The 19,149-nt window shown below is 45.4% G+C and overlaps 1 protein-coding gene, 1 long non-coding RNA gene and 1 other non-coding gene across 3 annotated transcripts in view; 1 reads left to right on the top strand and 2 right to left on the bottom strand.

Moving 5' to 3' along the window:
* Window positions 1–1,655: 1,655 nt before the first annotated feature.
* arhgef17 (Rho guanine nucleotide exchange factor (GEF) 17) overlaps window positions 1,656–19,149 on the bottom strand; it is a 46,746-nt gene continuing 29,252 nt past the window's right edge. Inside the window, exons 2-24 of the mRNA XM_040175936.2 lie at window positions 15,383–15,460; window positions 13,589–13,771; window positions 10,206–10,322; window positions 9,543–9,635; window positions 9,262–9,438; window positions 9,084–9,134; window positions 8,801–8,910; window positions 8,586–8,671; window positions 8,289–8,407; window positions 7,960–8,167; window positions 7,677–7,750; window positions 7,451–7,534; window positions 7,220–7,323; window positions 7,023–7,129; window positions 6,814–6,936; window positions 6,458–6,731; window positions 6,246–6,332; window positions 6,061–6,128; window positions 5,771–5,919; window positions 5,489–5,663; window positions 5,143–5,238; window positions 4,744–4,926; window positions 1,656–4,627 (exon numbers count right to left, since the gene is read on the bottom strand). Coding sequence (XP_040031870.2) covers window positions 4,416–4,627; window positions 4,744–4,926; window positions 5,143–5,238; window positions 5,489–5,663; window positions 5,771–5,919; window positions 6,061–6,128; window positions 6,246–6,332; window positions 6,458–6,731; window positions 6,814–6,936; window positions 7,023–7,129; window positions 7,220–7,323; window positions 7,451–7,534; window positions 7,677–7,750; window positions 7,960–8,167; window positions 8,289–8,407; window positions 8,586–8,671; window positions 8,801–8,910; window positions 9,084–9,134; window positions 9,262–9,438; window positions 9,543–9,635; window positions 10,206–10,322; window positions 13,589–13,771; window positions 15,383–15,460 — 2,958 coding nt within the window. The 3' untranslated portion in view covers window positions 1,656–4,415. The remainder of the gene's footprint in view (window positions 4,628–4,743; window positions 4,927–5,142; window positions 5,239–5,488; window positions 5,664–5,770; window positions 5,920–6,060; window positions 6,129–6,245; window positions 6,333–6,457; window positions 6,732–6,813; window positions 6,937–7,022; window positions 7,130–7,219; window positions 7,324–7,450; window positions 7,535–7,676; window positions 7,751–7,959; window positions 8,168–8,288; window positions 8,408–8,585; window positions 8,672–8,800; window positions 8,911–9,083; window positions 9,135–9,261; window positions 9,439–9,542; window positions 9,636–10,205; window positions 10,323–13,588; window positions 13,772–15,382; window positions 15,461–19,149) is intronic.
* LOC144409545 (uncharacterized) lies at window positions 6,943–9,976 on the top strand. The gene is made up of 2 exons (XR_013468042.1): window positions 6,943–8,220; window positions 8,508–9,976. It is a non-coding gene; the product is annotated as an uncharacterized LOC144409545 (long non-coding RNA).
* Window positions 11,884–11,956, bottom strand: trnam-cau (transfer RNA methionine (anticodon CAU)). Its single transcript has one exon. It is a non-coding gene; the product is annotated as a tRNA-Met (tRNA).

The following is a 19,149-nucleotide window of genomic DNA, read 5'->3' as shown; positions in this document are numbered from 1 at the left end:
TGCTTCCGCTGGGCGTAGTCAGTGCGAGCCCATGACTCACGATGTCAATCCGCCATTCTGGTGACAAAGATGCATCTCTGTGCTGCTGCCTTCAGTCGTCACACAGATCTTCACTGTTTAATGCATCATTTGAATACTGTGTGGTGGATGCAACGTGTGTGTGAGAGTGGGAGCTTTATTTGTATGTGTGTGCCCTGAATAGCCTGCATTCATAGTCTCCCCTACATACACTGCAGGGCTATCATGGGAGTCAGTGGGCTGAAGTGAAATGATTAGTTGAGTGACACTGGAGTGTGCAGATAAACCCCCCTCCACAATAAACTATTATGGTCATGGCTGCTGACTGACGAAGCATCATGAAATCCGAGTCCTTTTTTAATATTGTATTATTGGTATGGTCAAGAAGGGGATTTGTATTACAGCCTGCAAAACAATGAACTAAAGAGCGGCCCTGGTCCTTCAGTTGGATCTCTGACTTTTGCTTTTCACTCTCAGTTCCACAGAGGAAAATGTCCAATACAATCTTTAAATTGACATTTATATCAAGGATTATGTGACTACAAAAAGTTTTGTTCCCCCAGTGGAACTAACATAGATAAAAAAGCAGTTATTCACCAGTTTAAACAATGTACTTGAACAATGTAATTACAAAATATATTTACATTTAAGCCAACCAAAAGCTAAAAGGGTGTTTTTTTTTCAGTCACTGAAGATAAAGCAGCAAATTGCTGAGAATTTGTACATTTTGCATATTTAAGGAGCCAGTGAGAAGGATTTGGCTGCATCTGGCTGCCATGTTGCAGATTGCAACAGATTTCATTTACTTTAGCAGATGAAAAAGAGAACATGCTCATCGAGAGCCAGTGCTTTATTTATTTTGTCGCTCATTCTGGGAAACTCTGATTTTTTAAGACAACCTGCTCCGAAGATGTAAAGGGATAATTTACGTTACCAAAATCACAACAATTCATATTTTTAGATGATTGTATTTTAACGAAACCACACTTATGAATACTACATTCAATTTCTGTAAATAGAGCCCACTAAACTAAACCTACAATTGTTCCGTTAAGAAATGATTATGAATTAATCAATTAGTTTTCTAAATAATTGCAAATTAACTTACTGTTGATCGACTCGTCTACTTACTACGGAAAGTGAGCATTTAAGAACACACATCAGTTAAGTTATGAGTTTGTTCCTGGGTATCCTGGTCATGTTTTTGTCACGGTGTGGTATTATTTCCTGTCTTATTTTGTAGTTTTCTGCTTCTTGTCTCCCTGGGTAACTTCACTTCCTGCCTTGTCCTGTCATCCCCTGTGTTGTCTGATTGTTTCCACCTGTGTCCAATCTCCTGCACCTCCCTAGTTATTTAAGCTGTGTGTGTCTCCTGTCACTGGTCGCGTCATTGTCTATGGTCCTGGATGTTCCTCGTTCCTGCCTAATTATTGACTATTTTTTGGTTTAAAGTCTGCATTTTGAGTCCTGCCTTCCCACGCATCCCGGACAGTTTTGTTCACCTAAGAATCATATCCTGGTTATAGAAGCGCAGATATTAGAATATGATGCGTTAATCAGCAGGTAATCAGTAAATCTTAAATCATTCCAAGGCAGCCACACCTCACAATATAAAGAAAAAAACGGGCACAAACCGGCACCAGTGAACTGATTTAATTACAAAGAGGAACCCACAGTGACAAAACAAGAACAGCTACATACAGGCCGTAACTTTGATACACTGTAACCATGACAACTGCAACCGGAGCCGGATGAACAGAGTTGTGACCAGGTTTTTGTTTTTTGTCCCCTTCCTGCATACAACTGTGACGATGCAAACATTTTCATAGCGAACATGGCCTCAAGGCCTCAAACCTCAATGTCAAAACGCTTTAACCTGTAGCCTTGGTAACAACAGAGGCCCTTCTTGTCTTCTTTTGAAAAGATCCACGACAGATATAATTTAAACGTCACTGACGGCGCATGCCAGGAAGGAGGAGGGAGGGAGGGGAGAAAAAAAAAACACAACAAAACCTTAAACAAATATATAAAAATATGCCATTAGATTCATATCAACAATTGAGTACTGAGGTGCATTATTTACAGAAAAAAGGCAATATATACTAATATTTACAACAATAAAGACTTATTTCACATACGGCCATGAACCTTCAGCTTTAGTGAGAGTTACAGTGATGAAAGAGTTTGATGTGACGGTAAAAGTTGTGTAAATCTTCTGTTTTGTTCTCTAAATCCTGGTGAAAAAAAAAGCGAGTTTTACTTCATATCTGAGACGCGGCGTGTTCGAGTGAATGCCTGCATGTGCGTAAAATGAAGAGAGTAAAGATCATTACGCTGTGCTCAAAACCTAAAGCGCTGCTGATGCTGAAGATATGATTATTCAGTCATTAATATGTATGTGATTACTGTGTTAATGTAAAAATATATTCTCAAGGCAATTTATTTTACCAGATGTGAAAGAAAACCAACTTTCTAAATTGGCTGAAGTGAAAGTTATTGATGCCACGGTTTGGGTTTCAGCCCAGAACTTAAATAACACACTTAAGATCCAGTGACGCTCTCTACAGCCAGCATTCATTTACAGCGTTTCCATGGCAACGAGAACACAAATATTGATTTTGTTGTGTTTCATTCATCATAAAAAACACACCATCTGCTACCTTAACCTTGCAAGGAATAATTGAACATTTTGGGAAATCATCTTGTTCACTTTTTTCGCTTAAAGTCAGGGGAACAGGGGAATACCACTCGTTGAGGAGAGCGGTGTGGCCCAAAATGTTGAATTCTTTCTGCATCATCTGCTTGAATTGGTGAGCGTTCTTCTATACATGCTACTACCCGCTAACTGTAATTCATCCTCAATGATGGGCAGAAAATCACAATGTCCTTCCTCGTACTTTTGACTTAACAGAGCTCCTACAGATGTTACAGACACACACGGAAACACAGACACACACCTTTACGCTTACAAAGATAAAGATGATGGCAATGATGTTTTCTAGGCTTGGAGAGATCAAAAAACTATTACTGCTCAACCCCATTAATCCGTCACCTCTCACTTTCACACATGTCTACTGTTGTGCGAGAGAGACTTTTAACTCTGTGTGTATGTGTGTAGGTGTGTGTGTGTGTGTGTGTGTGTGTGTCCGTCTGCCCAAACCAAACTATGCTTCGTTTTCTACTGTGCTCATGGAGACGGGGCCTCGTCCTTGTTCTTCAACTCAAACAAAAAGTGAAAACTACGTCTTCTATAAATTAAGTGCTGAAAAATAGACGGCGCTAAAATCAAAGCCATAAATACTGTACAGAACTATCGTTATCTGCTACCGCAGCCCAGCGCCACAGAAGTCAAAGACCTCAGCTCCTGATTTCTGCTAAACAAAATCAAATTTAAAAAAAAAGTCACGTCAAATCTGAAACGCATTCAAAGCTTTGGCATAGTCATGTGAAGGAGGAACGTCTCCAATGCACTTTTTCTACTCTGTTCACGACATCATAAAATTACAAACAAAAATTAAATAAGGAAATCTGATTAAGAAAATGTCTTCCTATTTTGTGAGAGGAGGCGGTGCATTAGTGTGTTTGTGTGTGTAACGTGTGTGTGCATGTGTGCTGCTGGATACCCTGTCCACACTTCAGTTTTATTTAATCTCCCTCAACATTTTAGCAGTTTGGTGTCTGCAGGCAATGACAGCGGAGATGTTGTTACAACAATCCTAGAGGGGAAAATATCTGATCTAAGATCTGCCAGCGCCGTCTTTAACTTCTTAAAAGGACACAAACATTAAGCGAACTGCAGAAATGAAAGCGAATTCGGGATCAAACTGCAGACTGTGAAGCTTTGTTTCACTTAGTTTCTATTAATATGTTTTTACATGACATTTACCTACGATCGCAAGGAGGAATTTTCTCTGCAGTTCAGGCTTAGATGAAGTGATGATGGAGTAAAGGGTTGATGTCTCAGTCCCCCAACGGCACTGGCTTCACTTGGCTGACCTGTGCAACCTCATCGTGTTCTTCTCTTCTTCTAAACATACATCCATATGTGACATGTTCCTTCTCCCCATCTCGGTCTTCTTCGGTGAAGACTGAGTTCAAAGACCCCTTTCTAGACATCTTCTACCTGCAGAGGAAACAAATAACGAAATACACACGCACGGACAGCACTCAGATAAAAAAAAACAAAAAAATACGCACACCACCAGAAACCTTTTAACACCAAAGACCGGGCTTTTAAGTCCATTAGAAAGTCCGGGAAGGGAGTTTGCAGCCAAGCTACGCACATAGAGACCGGCGGACTGAGCAGAAGACCAAAACAACGACACCGAAGACCCGAGGAGCCCGACAGGGAAAAGGACAGCAGCTTGTGCGCCGGGCGTTCCCCCGGCCAGGGGGTCTCAGACCTTCCAGAGCAGGAGGTGGTTGGTGCTGTCGTCCCGTCCCACCGTCTCGCTGCTGTTGGTGAGTCTGAAGTCCTCGTAGCCGTCGCCGCCGGATATGACCAGGTGGTTGCTTTTCGACGGGATGTGGGCGGAGGCTCGGCGCCGCGCCGAGTCCCGCCTCTGCAGGTTCGCGTCGACTGCGCTGCTGCTGCTCTGACACTGGTTGCCTAGGAAACGGGGAGCGGGGATGAAAAAGTTTACGGGGAGTGACGAACTGAAAACTGGTTCAGGTGTTCCAATTTTGGATTTGAGGATTCCAGGTGGTAATGGTAAAAAAAACTACCTGTGGAGTCCGTCGGCGTGGGCGGGAAGTTCATGTCGAACCCTTCCGGTAGTTCAATGGATGTCAGGAAGCGAACGTGTCCCGTGTGTCCGTGAGCGGAGCCCATCGGCACCTGGGGAACCTTCAGTGTCCCGGCCACAGTTCCCGAGCTCACTGCTGGGATCACCAGCGTGAGGACCACTCCTGCAGAAGAACACCGTCTTACAACCCGCATACTCCCCTTTCCTCAAGAGAGGGACTACATGTCATCACATCACTTTGTCATTTCAGACAATTGTATGAAATTGACTAAATTAGCACGCACACTGTGACCTCGGACCAAATGCATTTATTTTGTGAGGTTTGAAGGAATTCCTTAAAAAGGTACACGTACAGAAATCCAGAAAACACATTAAATACCTGCACTGGTGCCGATCCACAGCAGATCCTTACAGGCCAGCAGCGCTGTGATTCTCAGACAGGCGGCTTTGTGCTGTCGGATAATCGCGTCCGCACCTGAAGGGAGAGGAGGACAAAAGGAGACAACAGGCCGCAGGTGAGGTAGAGTGTAGAGAATGAAGGGAGACAGTGAATGTGTCAGAGGCGGGGATTGCAATTTATCCACCATGGATAGAAGACGGGGAAAATGTTTTGAAATTGGGAAATAAAAAGGGATGAACGAGCCGCTATAAGAAATATAATATTCATACAAACTTGTACTGTGCTCCCCAAATTTCCACCACAGTTTTCCCCATGTGTGTTTTACCTGCTAGCATCTTATGCACGGCGGGCGCCACGTCCACCTCCGTCAGGCTCTCCAAGGTCTGAGCGTGGTAGAGTTTGACCTGAGCGCTTCCCTGCAGCGCCAACCACACACCCTGACCGTACGCCACCATGCAGGTCACACACCGACTGCTGTCTGTGCCCACCTGGAACCAGTGCTGAGAGCGACAGAGGACACACACACACACACACACACACTGATAATTCCGTCTGCATCGCCACCTCCCCTCCCCTTGTACACACAACCACCCACGCTTCTACACACCTCTTGTACCAAGGTGGTTGTGTTGATAATAAGCACTCGGTTCTGGGAGCCACACCACAGCTTTCCTCCCACTGGAACCATTTTGGTGACGGGGCTGCTGGGCGTGCCCAGAACTAACGTCTGAGAAGACTGAGGGTCCCAGAAACTCCCTGCGGGGTATGATGAAGATATTAACACATGGTTAACACGTATTACACATATTGACACGTGGTTGAAGCGAGCTGGACGAACGATGACATCCCCACTCCAGAGCGGCGGTGTAGACGCAAACTGGATCGCTCCTCTCTTACCTGCTTCTCTCTGGTAGACGATCACCTCTCCACTGGCCAACGCCACAAACACTTTGTTGTCTAAATACCTGAAGCGGTAAAAAAACAAAAAGGAGGGATGTCAGGTACACAAGGTGAAAGACATTCGCATCCTTTTATCTTCTAACTCTTTAAAAGGCAAAGCAGTGGAGCAGAAGGGAACTCACAGTATGCAGAGGATGGAGGCCGAGTGTTGCATCTTCATGCTGTTCTTGCGGTTACGGATGTTGTCCGACGACTGGTACACATGGATGCTAACGGGAACAGAAGCATCATGGGAGGTTAGCTGATGACATCAGTACACTAATAATACACGTACAGGTTTGTTGCTGTGTGTACGTGACAGTGTTTTCTATCACACACACACACACACACACACCATCCATCCTCCGTGCCCAGCCACACGGAGCTCTGGTAGGCCTCCGGGTCGATGCTGAGGAGGTCCTCCAGGCTCGCCCTGGTGAAGGAGCCCCGGGAGGAGCGGCGCATGGCGCGGCCGTCCATGGCGCTCTCCGTGTGGCCGCGGCCTCCGCCGCCGCCGCCGACCCCCGACGCCCCCGGGGCGCCGTAGGAGCTCGCCACCGGGAACTCCTGCTCTTCCTCGCTGCTGGTGGTCTCCGTGGCCATGTCCTTGGAGCTCGGGCCCTCGTCATCTTAGAGGAGGAAATGAGAGTATGAATGGACAATAAGTGTGTGTGTGTGTGTGTGTGTCTGGAGTGGATGTTTTGTACTCACTGCCGTAGCTGGATGATATGGTGGAGTGACTGGCCTGACTCTGCAGGGTCGACGAAGGGCTGGGGGAATCCTCGTCGTCCGTGTCATCGCTGTCAAAGGGAACAAGCTCCGTCCCTGCTGGTCCTGCAAAACATCAGTTCGTCGTGAAAATGAGTATTGAACAGAAACACGCGGGGCAACAGGGTAAGATGAAACCCTGGCGGACTAACCTGCGCGGCGCTCTGTGAGCTCCAGAGACGAGTGGCCGATGGATATGTGGAGCTGCTGCTGGGTGTGACCGGAGGCGGCGGCCGGGGCGGGCTCCGATCCTCGCTCCCTACGAGGTTAAGAGCCGTCGGTTAATCGCCCATATTATGAATCGTGTGTGTGTGTGTGTGTGTGTGTGTGCATTTCCGCCTGTACTGACCTCCCCTTGAGTCCAGGTACGGCAGCGATGCAGATGATCCTGGCTGAGCAGACAGCGATACAGGCCTCAACTGTGGGCTCATCCTTGATATTCAACAGACACACCTGGAGAGAAGAAAAAACACCACCGTCATCACCATCATCACCAGTCAGGCTGTAAATGCCAGAGTCGAATTGTGTTTTTTGTTCTCCACCAGAAAGCTGCAGGACCAATTCACTAATATGTTCTCACCTGCCCCACGTATCCGTCACTGTTACACACCCACACCTCACAGCCACTGTCGGGACAGCTGTGGCTGGGAGAGGCACACGAGAACTGGGGACAAAGAACAATGTGTGAGTGTCGACTGCTTGTGTCCATTTTGTAAAGAGCGCTTGTCCGCAGGTGTGACGTCATTCCAACGAGATGAATCATCCGTGCGCACACGTGGCTTGTATAAACTTTCCACTGCGCTCACCTGCATTCCGCTGCGCGTCTTCATAATAGGAATGGCCTTCAGAAACTCCGGGTCCCACTGGTCCTTATTCATCGCTAAACACAATGATAGACAACAGATCAAATAGAGTAACTCTTAGGCCCAGTGAAAGCCAGTCAGAATCATTGACGATAACAATCGTTGTAGTAAAGTCGTATTTGATATTCCTACATTTAGGTCCCATAAATAAAATGGCATCCACATGCTGCCGCCTCCTTTGTCCACTGTACCCGACAAGCTACGCCACAGTCAGTCGTTTACGCACCTAACTTCTTCTTGGCGTCCTCAAAGGCCTGTTCAAAGTTGGAGCGCATGTCAGGCGACGCAAACTCGAAGACGAAGCTGCTCTCAGCCGACGCCGTGGTGAACTCCAGCTTTGTGGGCAGGAAGGTCATGCTGAAGGCCAGGGACTGCTTCTCCGACAGCTCCCTGTGCACCGACGCCACCAGGTCCTTCAGCACCTCGTCCAGGGACTAAGAGAGACGGGCCCAGAGCGTCACGCATTGTACCACATACCACGTGTCAGGTGACAGAAGACAGTAATCAAAGTGGTGAAGAGAACATGTGGCTGCTGTTTGCATGCTGTGTGTGTACCTGATGTGGGAAGCTCAAGTTCTCAGACAGTTTGCTGATCTGACCCAGAGTGCCGAGATCCTCGTCTAGTCGACTGATCATCCTCTGGATGTTCTCCTTGTTTGTTGCCTGAGTGGAGCCTAAAGCAGAGATGTTGAGATCATGTTGATGAGACGGACTGTCTAAAGAATATCTATTCTTTTATGAATCAATAATATATATCTTATTTGTTCCCCGCAGGAATTACAAGTTAAACGCGGTCACGAGAACCATATGAGAAAAAAAAAACATCTGCAGGATCTGCAAATGGAGCCTTACTCTTCACCACCTCCACGTCCTCCAGGGCGAGCTTCCACAGGAACTTGTATTTACTGGAGGTATCGATCATGCTTGCAGCAGAATATCTGAGATGAGCAGCAAAAGAAGAGAAAGAGAAACAAGGTCAACCTTGTAGGAACCGTGGCCTGCAGTGCAGCACTGGGAGGGGTGGTGCGCTATGGAAGCTGTATTATGATGGTGCGCGTGTCTCGTACAGGCTCATGGAGCTGCGTCTCAGCGAGCCAGACTTCCTCTTGAGAGTGGTGCAGATGATGAGATCACTGAAGAGGAAGAGAGAGCGGTCTTTCTTCCCGCCAACTGTCTTCTACAACCGAAAGAGAAAAGAGAGAAGAGCAGCTCAGAAAATCTCCACCGGGGCTCTGGGTCACTTTTAATTCAATATAATATTCATTTACTTTGACTTATTTTATCCAAACAGGACATCAGTGTACACACTGTACCACAAATATTTGCAAACTCAAAAAATGTGCTTCTTACCGCCTCCATGACCATTTCCTGTCTCAAGAACTTCCTCTGCGGGTTCAGAATCTATTACAAACACACACACAAAGCATCACTTAATAAGGAATAACAATAACAGTGAAGTGTAGTCACTCTATTAATCGACCGCGCAAACTCCTCTGAGTTGTGTATTTTAATGCAACATATATCTCACGTGTTCAACTCCCTCTATGTGTGCCTCGATCTCCTGGATGACCCGGGCCTCCCTCTCCGCCTCCTCGGCGGAGCGGCGGCCCTTGTTGATCCTCTCAGCCAGACGCTTGATGTCTCTCTGGGCGTCCAGGAGGTACGGGTGGTCCGGGTGGTCCTCTGGGGTGTGCTTGAGCAGGTCCTTGAACAAAACAAAAACACAAAAGGAATCAATCTCCCTCTCCATGAGCCCCTGGTCACTAAACGTAGGAGGAGCCTGGGCAGTGATATCTTGAGATGATTCACCTTCACCAGCAGCTCATATCGAGGAATCCTCTGGACCGGTTTGATCATCAGATCCCCCAGGGCCTGCTTCTCTTTGTTTTCACGCATGTTTTGCTTTTGGGTTGAAGATAGGAGAAGGGATGGAGACAGTGTAAGAGACTCAAGTAAGAGCATGTAACAATATGGGTTGCAATACCGGTCTCCACCACAAGGGGACAGAGTGGTTCCACAGCTCTTCTGTCTGTGGTTGCGTTATTCCTATACATTTATTTCTGCTGGTACACTACAGCACATCGAGGTGTTTTACCACATTTAACAATTCAAATTCAAACAATTAAGATCCCCCGAGTCACCGGAGAAAGAAAACTTTTTGTAACAATCCGATTTGCAAATGAGAATGCGCAGAAACTTGACTTAACCAGGTCAAAAAATAAAAAAGTCAAAATATTTTAAAAGTTGAAAAATGTTATGTCTTGGAAAAAAAGTAAAAAATATTAGGTAAAAAAAGAATTGAATTAAATACATGCTTTCACAAACACAGACAATAACGAACCGGTCAGGCTCCAATCGCTGGTTAAAGGCCAAACAAGGAACTACTTCTCAACTTTTTTTTCAGTTTTCCGAATAAACACAAGCGAGCAGCCGCTCGGACAAAACAGGACGTCCTGCGAGTCCAACACTCACCTCCAGAAACTTGTGAAACGCCGGCTTGGCCTCCTTGGCAATCCTCACGGCATCTTTGGCATTGAGGAAGTTGTCTATGTACGCTGAGTACATATTAGCCAGAGTCTCTTTGGAGAACTGGAGGAAAGCAGGAGAGCACAGGAATTGATGGATAAGAAGATAAAGAGAAATTATTTTGATAATTTAATCAGGATTTGCTGCTTTATTCAGTTTGAGTCATTTAAATATTTTTAGGTTTTGGAGTCAAATTTCTCTACTTTTTAATGAATTAAAAATATCACAATTATAGTTTGGCTCATACTCTGTACAAATTAAATTCAACGTAATAAATGTCACAGCTTCATTTGTTTTCCACAAAAAAAACCTCCTCCCGTGATTCATATTCCCCAAATACATTGTTGTATACCACAAATGGGAGAAGCCTATTCTTGTGTTGCCATTTTGGTTCAACCCGCACTAATTATGGGTGCAACATCGAGTATGTGTTGTGTATTTGTCACCGTTAATAGAAGATAGCAGCCAAAGAGAGCCGTAATGGAGTGGTTACCACTGTTTTCACGAATGGCTCATTCACTCAAACAAACAAACACACACACAACACACAGATGATTCACCATGACCTGCTTTTTCTTGTGAAGGGGGAGAGAGACCGAAAGTGCTAAAATCTAAAAAGAGTAACGGCCGAGTGTTCACAGATGTGTTTTACGTCACAGAGTCATGAACTAACCGAACCCTCTTATGTTGCGTTTCTCTTTCACCGTCCGTCTCCCCGTGTTCCACCCTCAGGAACAGAAAGAGGACGGACCAATAAGAAAGCTCTACGTTGATCCTCACCAACGCGCAGGGTCGAGTCTTCGTACCAACACAGTCACGAGTGACCTCAGATGACCCCCGGCCAGGATTTAAGTTCCGGGGTCTTCTGAGAGATCAGTCGGTTCTTGTCTTCTCGTTTATACTTGGGCTGACTACCACCGAGGCATCAGCAGAAGCTGGTCTACGGTTAAACGCTTCTTGGAGCTTGTCACTTTGATCCGTCGCCGTTTGGTTTATTACGCCGTTATCTGAGGTCATCGCCCCCGTCCGACCTCCCCCCTCACCGTGCGGACGGTTTCCCGGCCTGTTTCCACGGTAGCAGAGGGATCGCTTTGCCACGTTGGAAGCTGCCTGGATCTGGAGTCTGAATCTTGTGAGAAGATTCCAGGACTGATATCGGGGATGACAGCGGAACTGATTCTCGACTGGGTTCATCCGAGGTCACGCGTGACGTTGTTGATACAAAGACTCGACCTGTGTGCGTGCGCGCGAGACGGAAGATATTCATTGTTAAACACCGTAGAGCACTGCATCTGGTGCTCGCCCAGGTTCATTAGAACCCTTGTTACGCCTGAAACTTTCAGATTGTTCACAAGAGAGAAGAAAGAGATTAACAGAGAGAGAACATTTTATGTAGAAGGAAGTAATGTTGGTACTGTCAGACACTGTTAAATGTGTCATCATCTGATCTAGTCTCTTCCCCTCTTCCACGCTTGTGATTACAAGCACAGACAGACTGGTCTAAATTCACAAAACAGAAGCAATTCAGCCTCGTTAAGTAACCACGTTAAGCTATAAGCTAATTAAGCTAACATATACCGCAAACCGGCATCTGCCGGATGCTCATAAACGAAACCAAAATATGTGCCCCGTGTGAGGCTCGAACTCACGACCTTCAGATTATGAGACTGACGCGCTGCCTACTGCGCCAACGAGGCCTGCCTTAACACGTGCTGCTGAGGGTTTAAAAGCTGAAGCGTGGGGGGCGGGGGGGAGTACCGCCAGATAAGAAGACTTTTTCTCTCTCTTTCCATTGTGCTCCCCTGTTGTCGCACATGTTCACAGATCGACTTGAAATAAGTGCGATCGGATGAGCTAATGCTACATTTGAGTTTTTAGGTGCAGCTACATTTCCTCAATCTACGTCCTCAAGCGCTCGTCTGTCACTGAGAGGTTTCCTGCATTTCTAGCCATTGTCATTGCGACTCCAGCGAGAGACTCTTTCATTCACGCTGTGAAGTGCTATGAGAGACAACAATGGCATTACCATAGCAAGAGGGGTGAGGTTTTTCTCTCCGCCTAATAAAAAACAAAAGCTGGGCCCACACTGGCCTACTAGTCCACAAAGAAACTGGACTATGTGCTTCTGATGCCATGTCAACTCTTAGAATAAATAAGATAATTTCAGCTACTTCATTATCTTTAAAGTTGACGTTCGGTCCAACACGGATGTTTTAGAGCACTGTGTTTTTAAGAGTCTAGGTTGAGCGCGACCCTCGGGTCATGGGAAACTTCAAATGGGTCGACAAGAGGTCACTGGGAAAACCAAGTATTAAACCAGTGTTGCCGACTGTCTCTTAATAAAAAAATCTTCCCTGTAGTCCACTTTGCTGTCAATGATGCTTTAGAACACTTTGGAAGAATGTTTATTTATTCAATTTATTGTGTGCGTATAATTCAATGTACTTCAGTAGATCAGAAAAGACACATTTATATAAACATGATAAACAAACTTATGAATCAACTTCCATTGTCACACAAATGTGGCCTTTGTTTGTATCTCATTCCAGTATAATGAGCAGTAGGTAGCGATTGTAAGACACAGGAGCAGTTTGGGGTACTTCTGTAGTACTGGGACTTTAACCGCCAACCCACCGGTTCCTAAACCACCTCCTGCAGACTGAGCAACTACCTCTTCAAACGTGTACAAGAACCTGTATTAAACTTGTATGTTTTTGAATAATGACAAAGACAAATACTTTGCATAAAATCCTGCAGTTTTGCAAAACTGAAAAACAAGCTGTTGTCGAACCTTATTTGAAGTTCTTTACTGAGCTTATCTTGCGAGGGTAATAAAAACAAATATACAATTAGGCCATAAAACTGTCCCAGAGAAGCAAAGTGCACTGCATCTTCTAAACAGACCGTCTGTAATTCAGAGATTTGTATCACAACACAGCATTTAGAATTTCCAGAGTCTCTCCCACACTCGACCAGCCACTGTGTCACACACACTCGGCCTACACAAGCCAACAATGTTAACACATGCTAAACACATTTCTACTGCACAGAGAAGAGCAGTGATAAAACCATTCAATGAGTGACATGGTAACCGTTGGTTACCTGTTCTCTTTAAAATCAACAACTAAACGGATTTCTCCATTTTTATCCACCTTGTGAAGCTTTTTAAATGGCTTTTAAGCCACTCGTGTGCACCAATAGAAGACGTAAGACAGGGAAAGTAACAATGGATTACACAATCTAAAATAAAATCTGTTAAATTCAAAACGTATTGGTAGACTCGTTGGTGTCTATTTATTTGTCGGACGCTCATTGTCGTCTCTACTCACCGATTGGATGAGAAAGTGTCCGACGGTCTGCCTATCGTGCCATTGGCCCACGCAGCCGGCGACCTGCTCCAGGAAGTGCTCGTGGTGCTCCAGGATCTCGGGGATCTGGTAAAACATCTCGTCCACCAGCAGAGGGTCCACTATGCAGCCGCAGTCCGGCTGCTTGAGAGGACGCAGGTAGCCCTGAGGGGACAAGACGAGCCGCTAGATCCAGACCAGTTCAAGTCATTACATGCACATCGTTGGCTGTCCAGGGAAACTGCTTCTACTGCTCAATGGAATGACTTTTATTGGTGTGAATACTGGATATTATTTAGATATTACTGACAGGGATGGTATCGTTGGTGGTGACATTTTGCTCCGGTTCTTACGGCAGGCTTTCCTTTTACAGAGCGGGATTATATAATGGTGGATGTCAGGAATGCCTAATATCACCATATAGAAACTACTTTTTTAGGGGGGGGGGGGCGGGGGTGTCTCATTGTTGCCCCATACACAGAGCCCTCTGCTGACAGTGCCCATTTCAGCAGGATTAAGAAAACCACAAATCCCAGTATACTGTATAACCTTTTTTTGCTTCAATTGAATTTATAAGATAGGGAATGGTAGTAATACTCTGTCAGTGCATATAAAAGATATTGCTCATCTGTAAATCTGGTATGTTGGAAGTTGGGTATGTTTTGTTTTCAGTGCCTCAACTGGTATTAAGACATACTGCTGCTCATTGGTAAAAGTGTTGTACAGTTGCGTGGTTATTTTACGGATAGAAAGAGGGGGAGAGGGACAGGAAGGTGACACTGGTGTGGAAATTGAGAGATGGCTGCGTGTGTCATAATGAGAACAAACTGTGCTCAACCCATCACTTGAGTGACACATTAATGTTGTTACAAACACATTATCCATAATGTCCACATGGGATTTATCAGGACGGTTTTATTTTGGCCTGACTAACTAATGTAGATTGTTCTGCCAATTAACCTTCTCATAGGTCAACCCACCCAAATATATATAATTTTATCTAAATTGAGTGTTTTTCATTATATAAATTATATTTAAACAAACATTTTTCATTATAATTATTAATTAAAAAAATAAAAACTTTCTCTTCTATATATATATAATTGTCCTTCGCCCTTCTAAGCGTTGATGCAAAAACCAAACAAAAAAAGTTAAAAAAAGTCCCGTTTTCCACTTCGGACCCCGCTGCTGCAGAGCCGTCTCAGCTGAACTGCATCTGAGACCCTCCTTCAGGGATCTCCACTCTCGTTGCAGTCACCGTGGTAACACTTACTTTCCCTGTGTCGCCATGGGAACACAGCGCGGGATTATTCCATTTGTGGCTATACACACACACACACACACACGCACACACACACACATATATTTCACACAGATGTGTGGTAGCACACATGCTGTTCGCCCACACACAGCGAACGGTGACAGGTTATAAAACAAGTAGTGATGGCGTGTGTGTGTGTGTGTGACACAGAGAGAGAGACTGAGAAGGAAGCAGCAAAGATTTGAGGTGGTGGTTTATTAGCTGTCGAAGGGACAGGTGTCCGATGATGCTGACGACAGCGAGTCGTGTGATGGGGTTAGTAGATTAGCCCGACAGGATCAATGGCAATAAGCAGATTACGTAACAACATTGTTACGTACATTCGTTATTCACATCCTCAGCAATCTGTGTTGCGTCTGCTTCTGTGCGATGTTTGTTCTTGTTATTAGACCAGACAGGTAAGAATATCTGAGGTGAACTGTGTGCTGGAGTGAGAGTCTGTAGTTGTGCGTTACCTGAATGAGGCTGCGTAGTGACTCCACGTATGACTGCTCCGTATCCAAGAGGGTCATCATCACATGTTTCCTCATGTCCTGGGAAGAGAAAAGAGGAGGATCGGCCATCGAAGCATTTCCACGCGTCTTCTTCACTTATTTACATCTTCATTAGGAGGGTCCACGACAGGGAGAACGCTTGTTTTCCCGCTTACACAGAAGGGCAGTCAAACCCACTCAAACACTGAACATTTCTGAATTTCAAATGTGATTAAAAATGTTAATGGCTGTCAATATGAACCGGAATGAAGTCAATTGGCATTAGCCTTTTTGTAATAGAACGTGACCTTTAACCTTTAATCAGGTCCAGTTCAGTTGACATTGTTTCACCACCAGGTATCCGGTTTTGTGTGCTACCTGTTGTGTTGTCAGAGTCCAACTAAAAGAAATGACTGAGTTGCCCAACTACCGTGTTATATGGAAAATAAATTACAAGAAGAAAAGAAGACAACTTGATTTAAGTGCAAACCAACACGTTAGCATAGGATTGAACACTTTCTACTTTGCACACACACAAACACACTATTGTGTTAAAATTATTGTAATTTTATAATTGCTGAAGCATGTTTTTTTTCCTGGCATTTTAAATCTCCCATTTGTAACATTTTGCATTTTGCCTTTGCAACACCAGCCACACCTCACAGAAAAACAAAGAACATCGCGGCCACGGCTGTTATATGTGACCAACGTTAAATGCAGATCTCCCTTCAACCTCAACCTGCAATTTGCCTAATCTTCTTGTAGAAGCAAAGAAAAACGTACTTTAAGATTTTTTGGGGTTGTACTTCAAGCTCTGTCAGCTCTTTGATTGAAATATCAGCTATAAAGTGTCAGAGAAGTAAATCAGGAAGATTATTATGCAGGAGAAAAAAAGAGAGGAGACTGAAAAGCTGTTAGAATTGTGGCACATTAACACTCCCCCGCACTCCCCCACCCACACACCAACACACACACACACACACACACACACAAAGGGACCAGATTAGGGGTCACAGAGGCCAGGAAGCCCACTGAGACAAAGCTTGACTCAGCTGTCCACACTAACAATGACTCATGATTGCAAGTGAATGAGCCTCTCCGACAAAAAGCCCGACTCAGTGAGACACAGAGGGAGAATAGAAAGAGACCAAGATAGACAACAGTTAAAAAGCTTAGGTGGATTTTTAATGTCATGAATGAAAATCAGGACCCGTATGGCAACAACTGACAGGTGTGTTACTAACGTCCATCCCATTGCTTGACAAAGACGGGCAGGGGAATAACGGAAGGGGATTTAAAGATCACGAACAAGACAAGACGTATTATTTCAGGGGTCTCAACGGAGCCTCCCAAAATATTCTGGTACAGAATTAAACATGACTTATAAATATCAGACGGAGCTACAGGCGAAACCCTGTGGTGCCCATGTAACCACGGTGTCCTTCCTACACGCACACACACACACACACATTCCTCTCTACCAGCACCACTGTGTGCTTTAAATACTCGTCAAACAATAACTTCCCTACAAAGTCCATGATGAGTGTTTTGATCCCAGGGGCTCTGAGCCACCGCAGGGTGACAGGCACCGAGTGCACACAGTGGGGTTTTTTTTTAGGTTGATATTTACACGTCACCATCTCTTTGGTCAAATCATTTTTCTTTGAAGTCAATAACGTTCTGCTTCAGAGTTTCATTCCAAGTCTACTCTGCTCTGCGATATAAGCACGGCTCGGGGGGGGGGGCATGACGCAAGGCCACAGTAACCTTCCACCCATACTCCGAAATGAATCTTCATGTGGGACGACTCGTCTATTCTAAAAGAAATCTCGGCTCCGCAGCCTGAACTCTGTAAGAAGCAGCTTGGCGGAAGTTCAATCGCTCATCTTTCGGGGTAAATATAAATGGACTGATTGCATAACCCGCTTTCGTTGACCACGGAGATGTGACCAGCGAGACGGATCAGAAGACTCCTGATATTTGGCGTGTTGTGGTATCGGGCCGCTGTGTGAATCTGACATCTGAGAAACGCGTGCAGTACGAGCAGCGGAGCCGTGATTTCACTGGCAGCTACAACCGGTTCATGTCAGTCTACTGCACAAAACACACACAAGAACACAGCTGCCTCCTTCTGCATGAATGTCTCGTAGACATTAACTCTCATTTGTTTTGATCAAATTGATGTATGCAGATCCACTTTATTTTTCACAACTGCCTGAATCATTACTCCGACGCCAACGTGACAAAAACCAACAAACTAAATCACGTCAACCGGAAGACGTGGGATAAAAACAACAGCGGGGCTCTATCGCTGACGGCTATATTGTTCCTCCGTTCTGTCATTTTTGTTAGATTGCAAACACCTACACACATTATCATCAGAACACAGTGAAACATTGCAAGGAATGATTGGAAAATAACATCAAAATAATCCGGTTTAATAAAACCACACACTAACTTTGTTGCTACGTTGACTCGCTGTTCACCCGCATGTCGCCAAATGTTCACCTTCAAAAGAAAATGAATATTTCTTTGTTATAATTAAAAGTAGACTTTTGGTAATTGATAACAGGGCAAGACGTTAGCTGTCAGACGATCAGACAGGTCGTAATCTCGTCAAACTATTGGCTGATGACGGGTCAAAAATATCGCCCGCGTATCTGAATCACTTTATTTGGAGTGAACATACTGTAAGTTTCGTACAGATTCAAAGTTGATATCTCACAGTGGTGGATGTTTACAACAGACGGAATGAGTCATCATTTGCTGAAACCCCAAATCTTGCGATCACACCTTCAAAATAATCTGATAACTTTGATCTATTTCAACCACCGTCTGGCGCGATGTGGCAAGAATGCGTGTGTCATTAAATCCGCCCTGAAGCCGCCTATGTAAAATAGGGTTATTCTCTCAAACGTTACATGGCAGTCAGGGCCGCGTCCGGTGACCCGGCGGTAAATGATGGATGGCTCATGGGTCCTCAGCCCCGTCACTCAGCAACACCGAGGGGGATCGGAAAGGAAACCCTCCCCCCCGCCAACCGCCCCCCCCCCCCGGTGAGTATTTGCCGCAAAGAGGTCCCAACGAGCGCGTGCAGCACACGTGTGTGTGTGTGTGTGCCCGTGTGGAACGGCACGTTCTCTCACACGTGCGCCCGGTGCCGAGCTCTGGTGCCGAGCTCTGGTGCCGGGGGGGGCGGGGGGGGTCCACGAAGCGCGTCGCTGCTCGCGACATGCAGCCAAACGTGACAGCAAAGAGGACACACACATGATGTCGCTCTGCCTAAACTACATCGGCGGAGGATTCGTGCAGCAGAGGTCACGGTGCGTGTCTCTTCTAGGTGGTGCGGCTCTGCCTTTTGTGTTGTTCCGTTGTGTGTTACTGCTGCTGGTTACACTCAGTCTAGAGAACGAACAAGCAAAATAAATCAATGCGTTTGTCTCACCCGCGCCCCCCCAGTTGTTTTGATAACACATTCTGTTTCTCAAGGATTTCGAGTTGCCCTTTACTTTTTGTTTGTATAAAACCACACAAACATGTTGCTGTCATTTTGCTTTGCGTAGTTTTGAAAAGGCCAAACTTTGGCCTTTGAGGGCTGTCGAATGAGAGGAACTGGATTCAATTCATTAAACATATTGCGAGGTCACTTTCTTCTCTGTGACACGGCTATAACGGACATAGCTGCTCGCAAATAATGATTATGGTTCCGTTTCTGCCATATTGATCAAAATCACCTGTGTGGGTTCACC

This window comes from Gasterosteus aculeatus, chromosome 1 (genome assembly GCF_964276395.1).
Source record: "Gasterosteus aculeatus chromosome 1, fGasAcu3.hap1.1, whole genome shotgun sequence".
NCBI classification, from domain to species: Eukaryota; Metazoa; Chordata; class Actinopteri; order Perciformes; family Gasterosteidae; genus Gasterosteus; species Gasterosteus aculeatus.
Note: the sequence above shows the minus strand (reverse complement) of the source record. Positions and strands in the feature narration are given on the sequence as shown.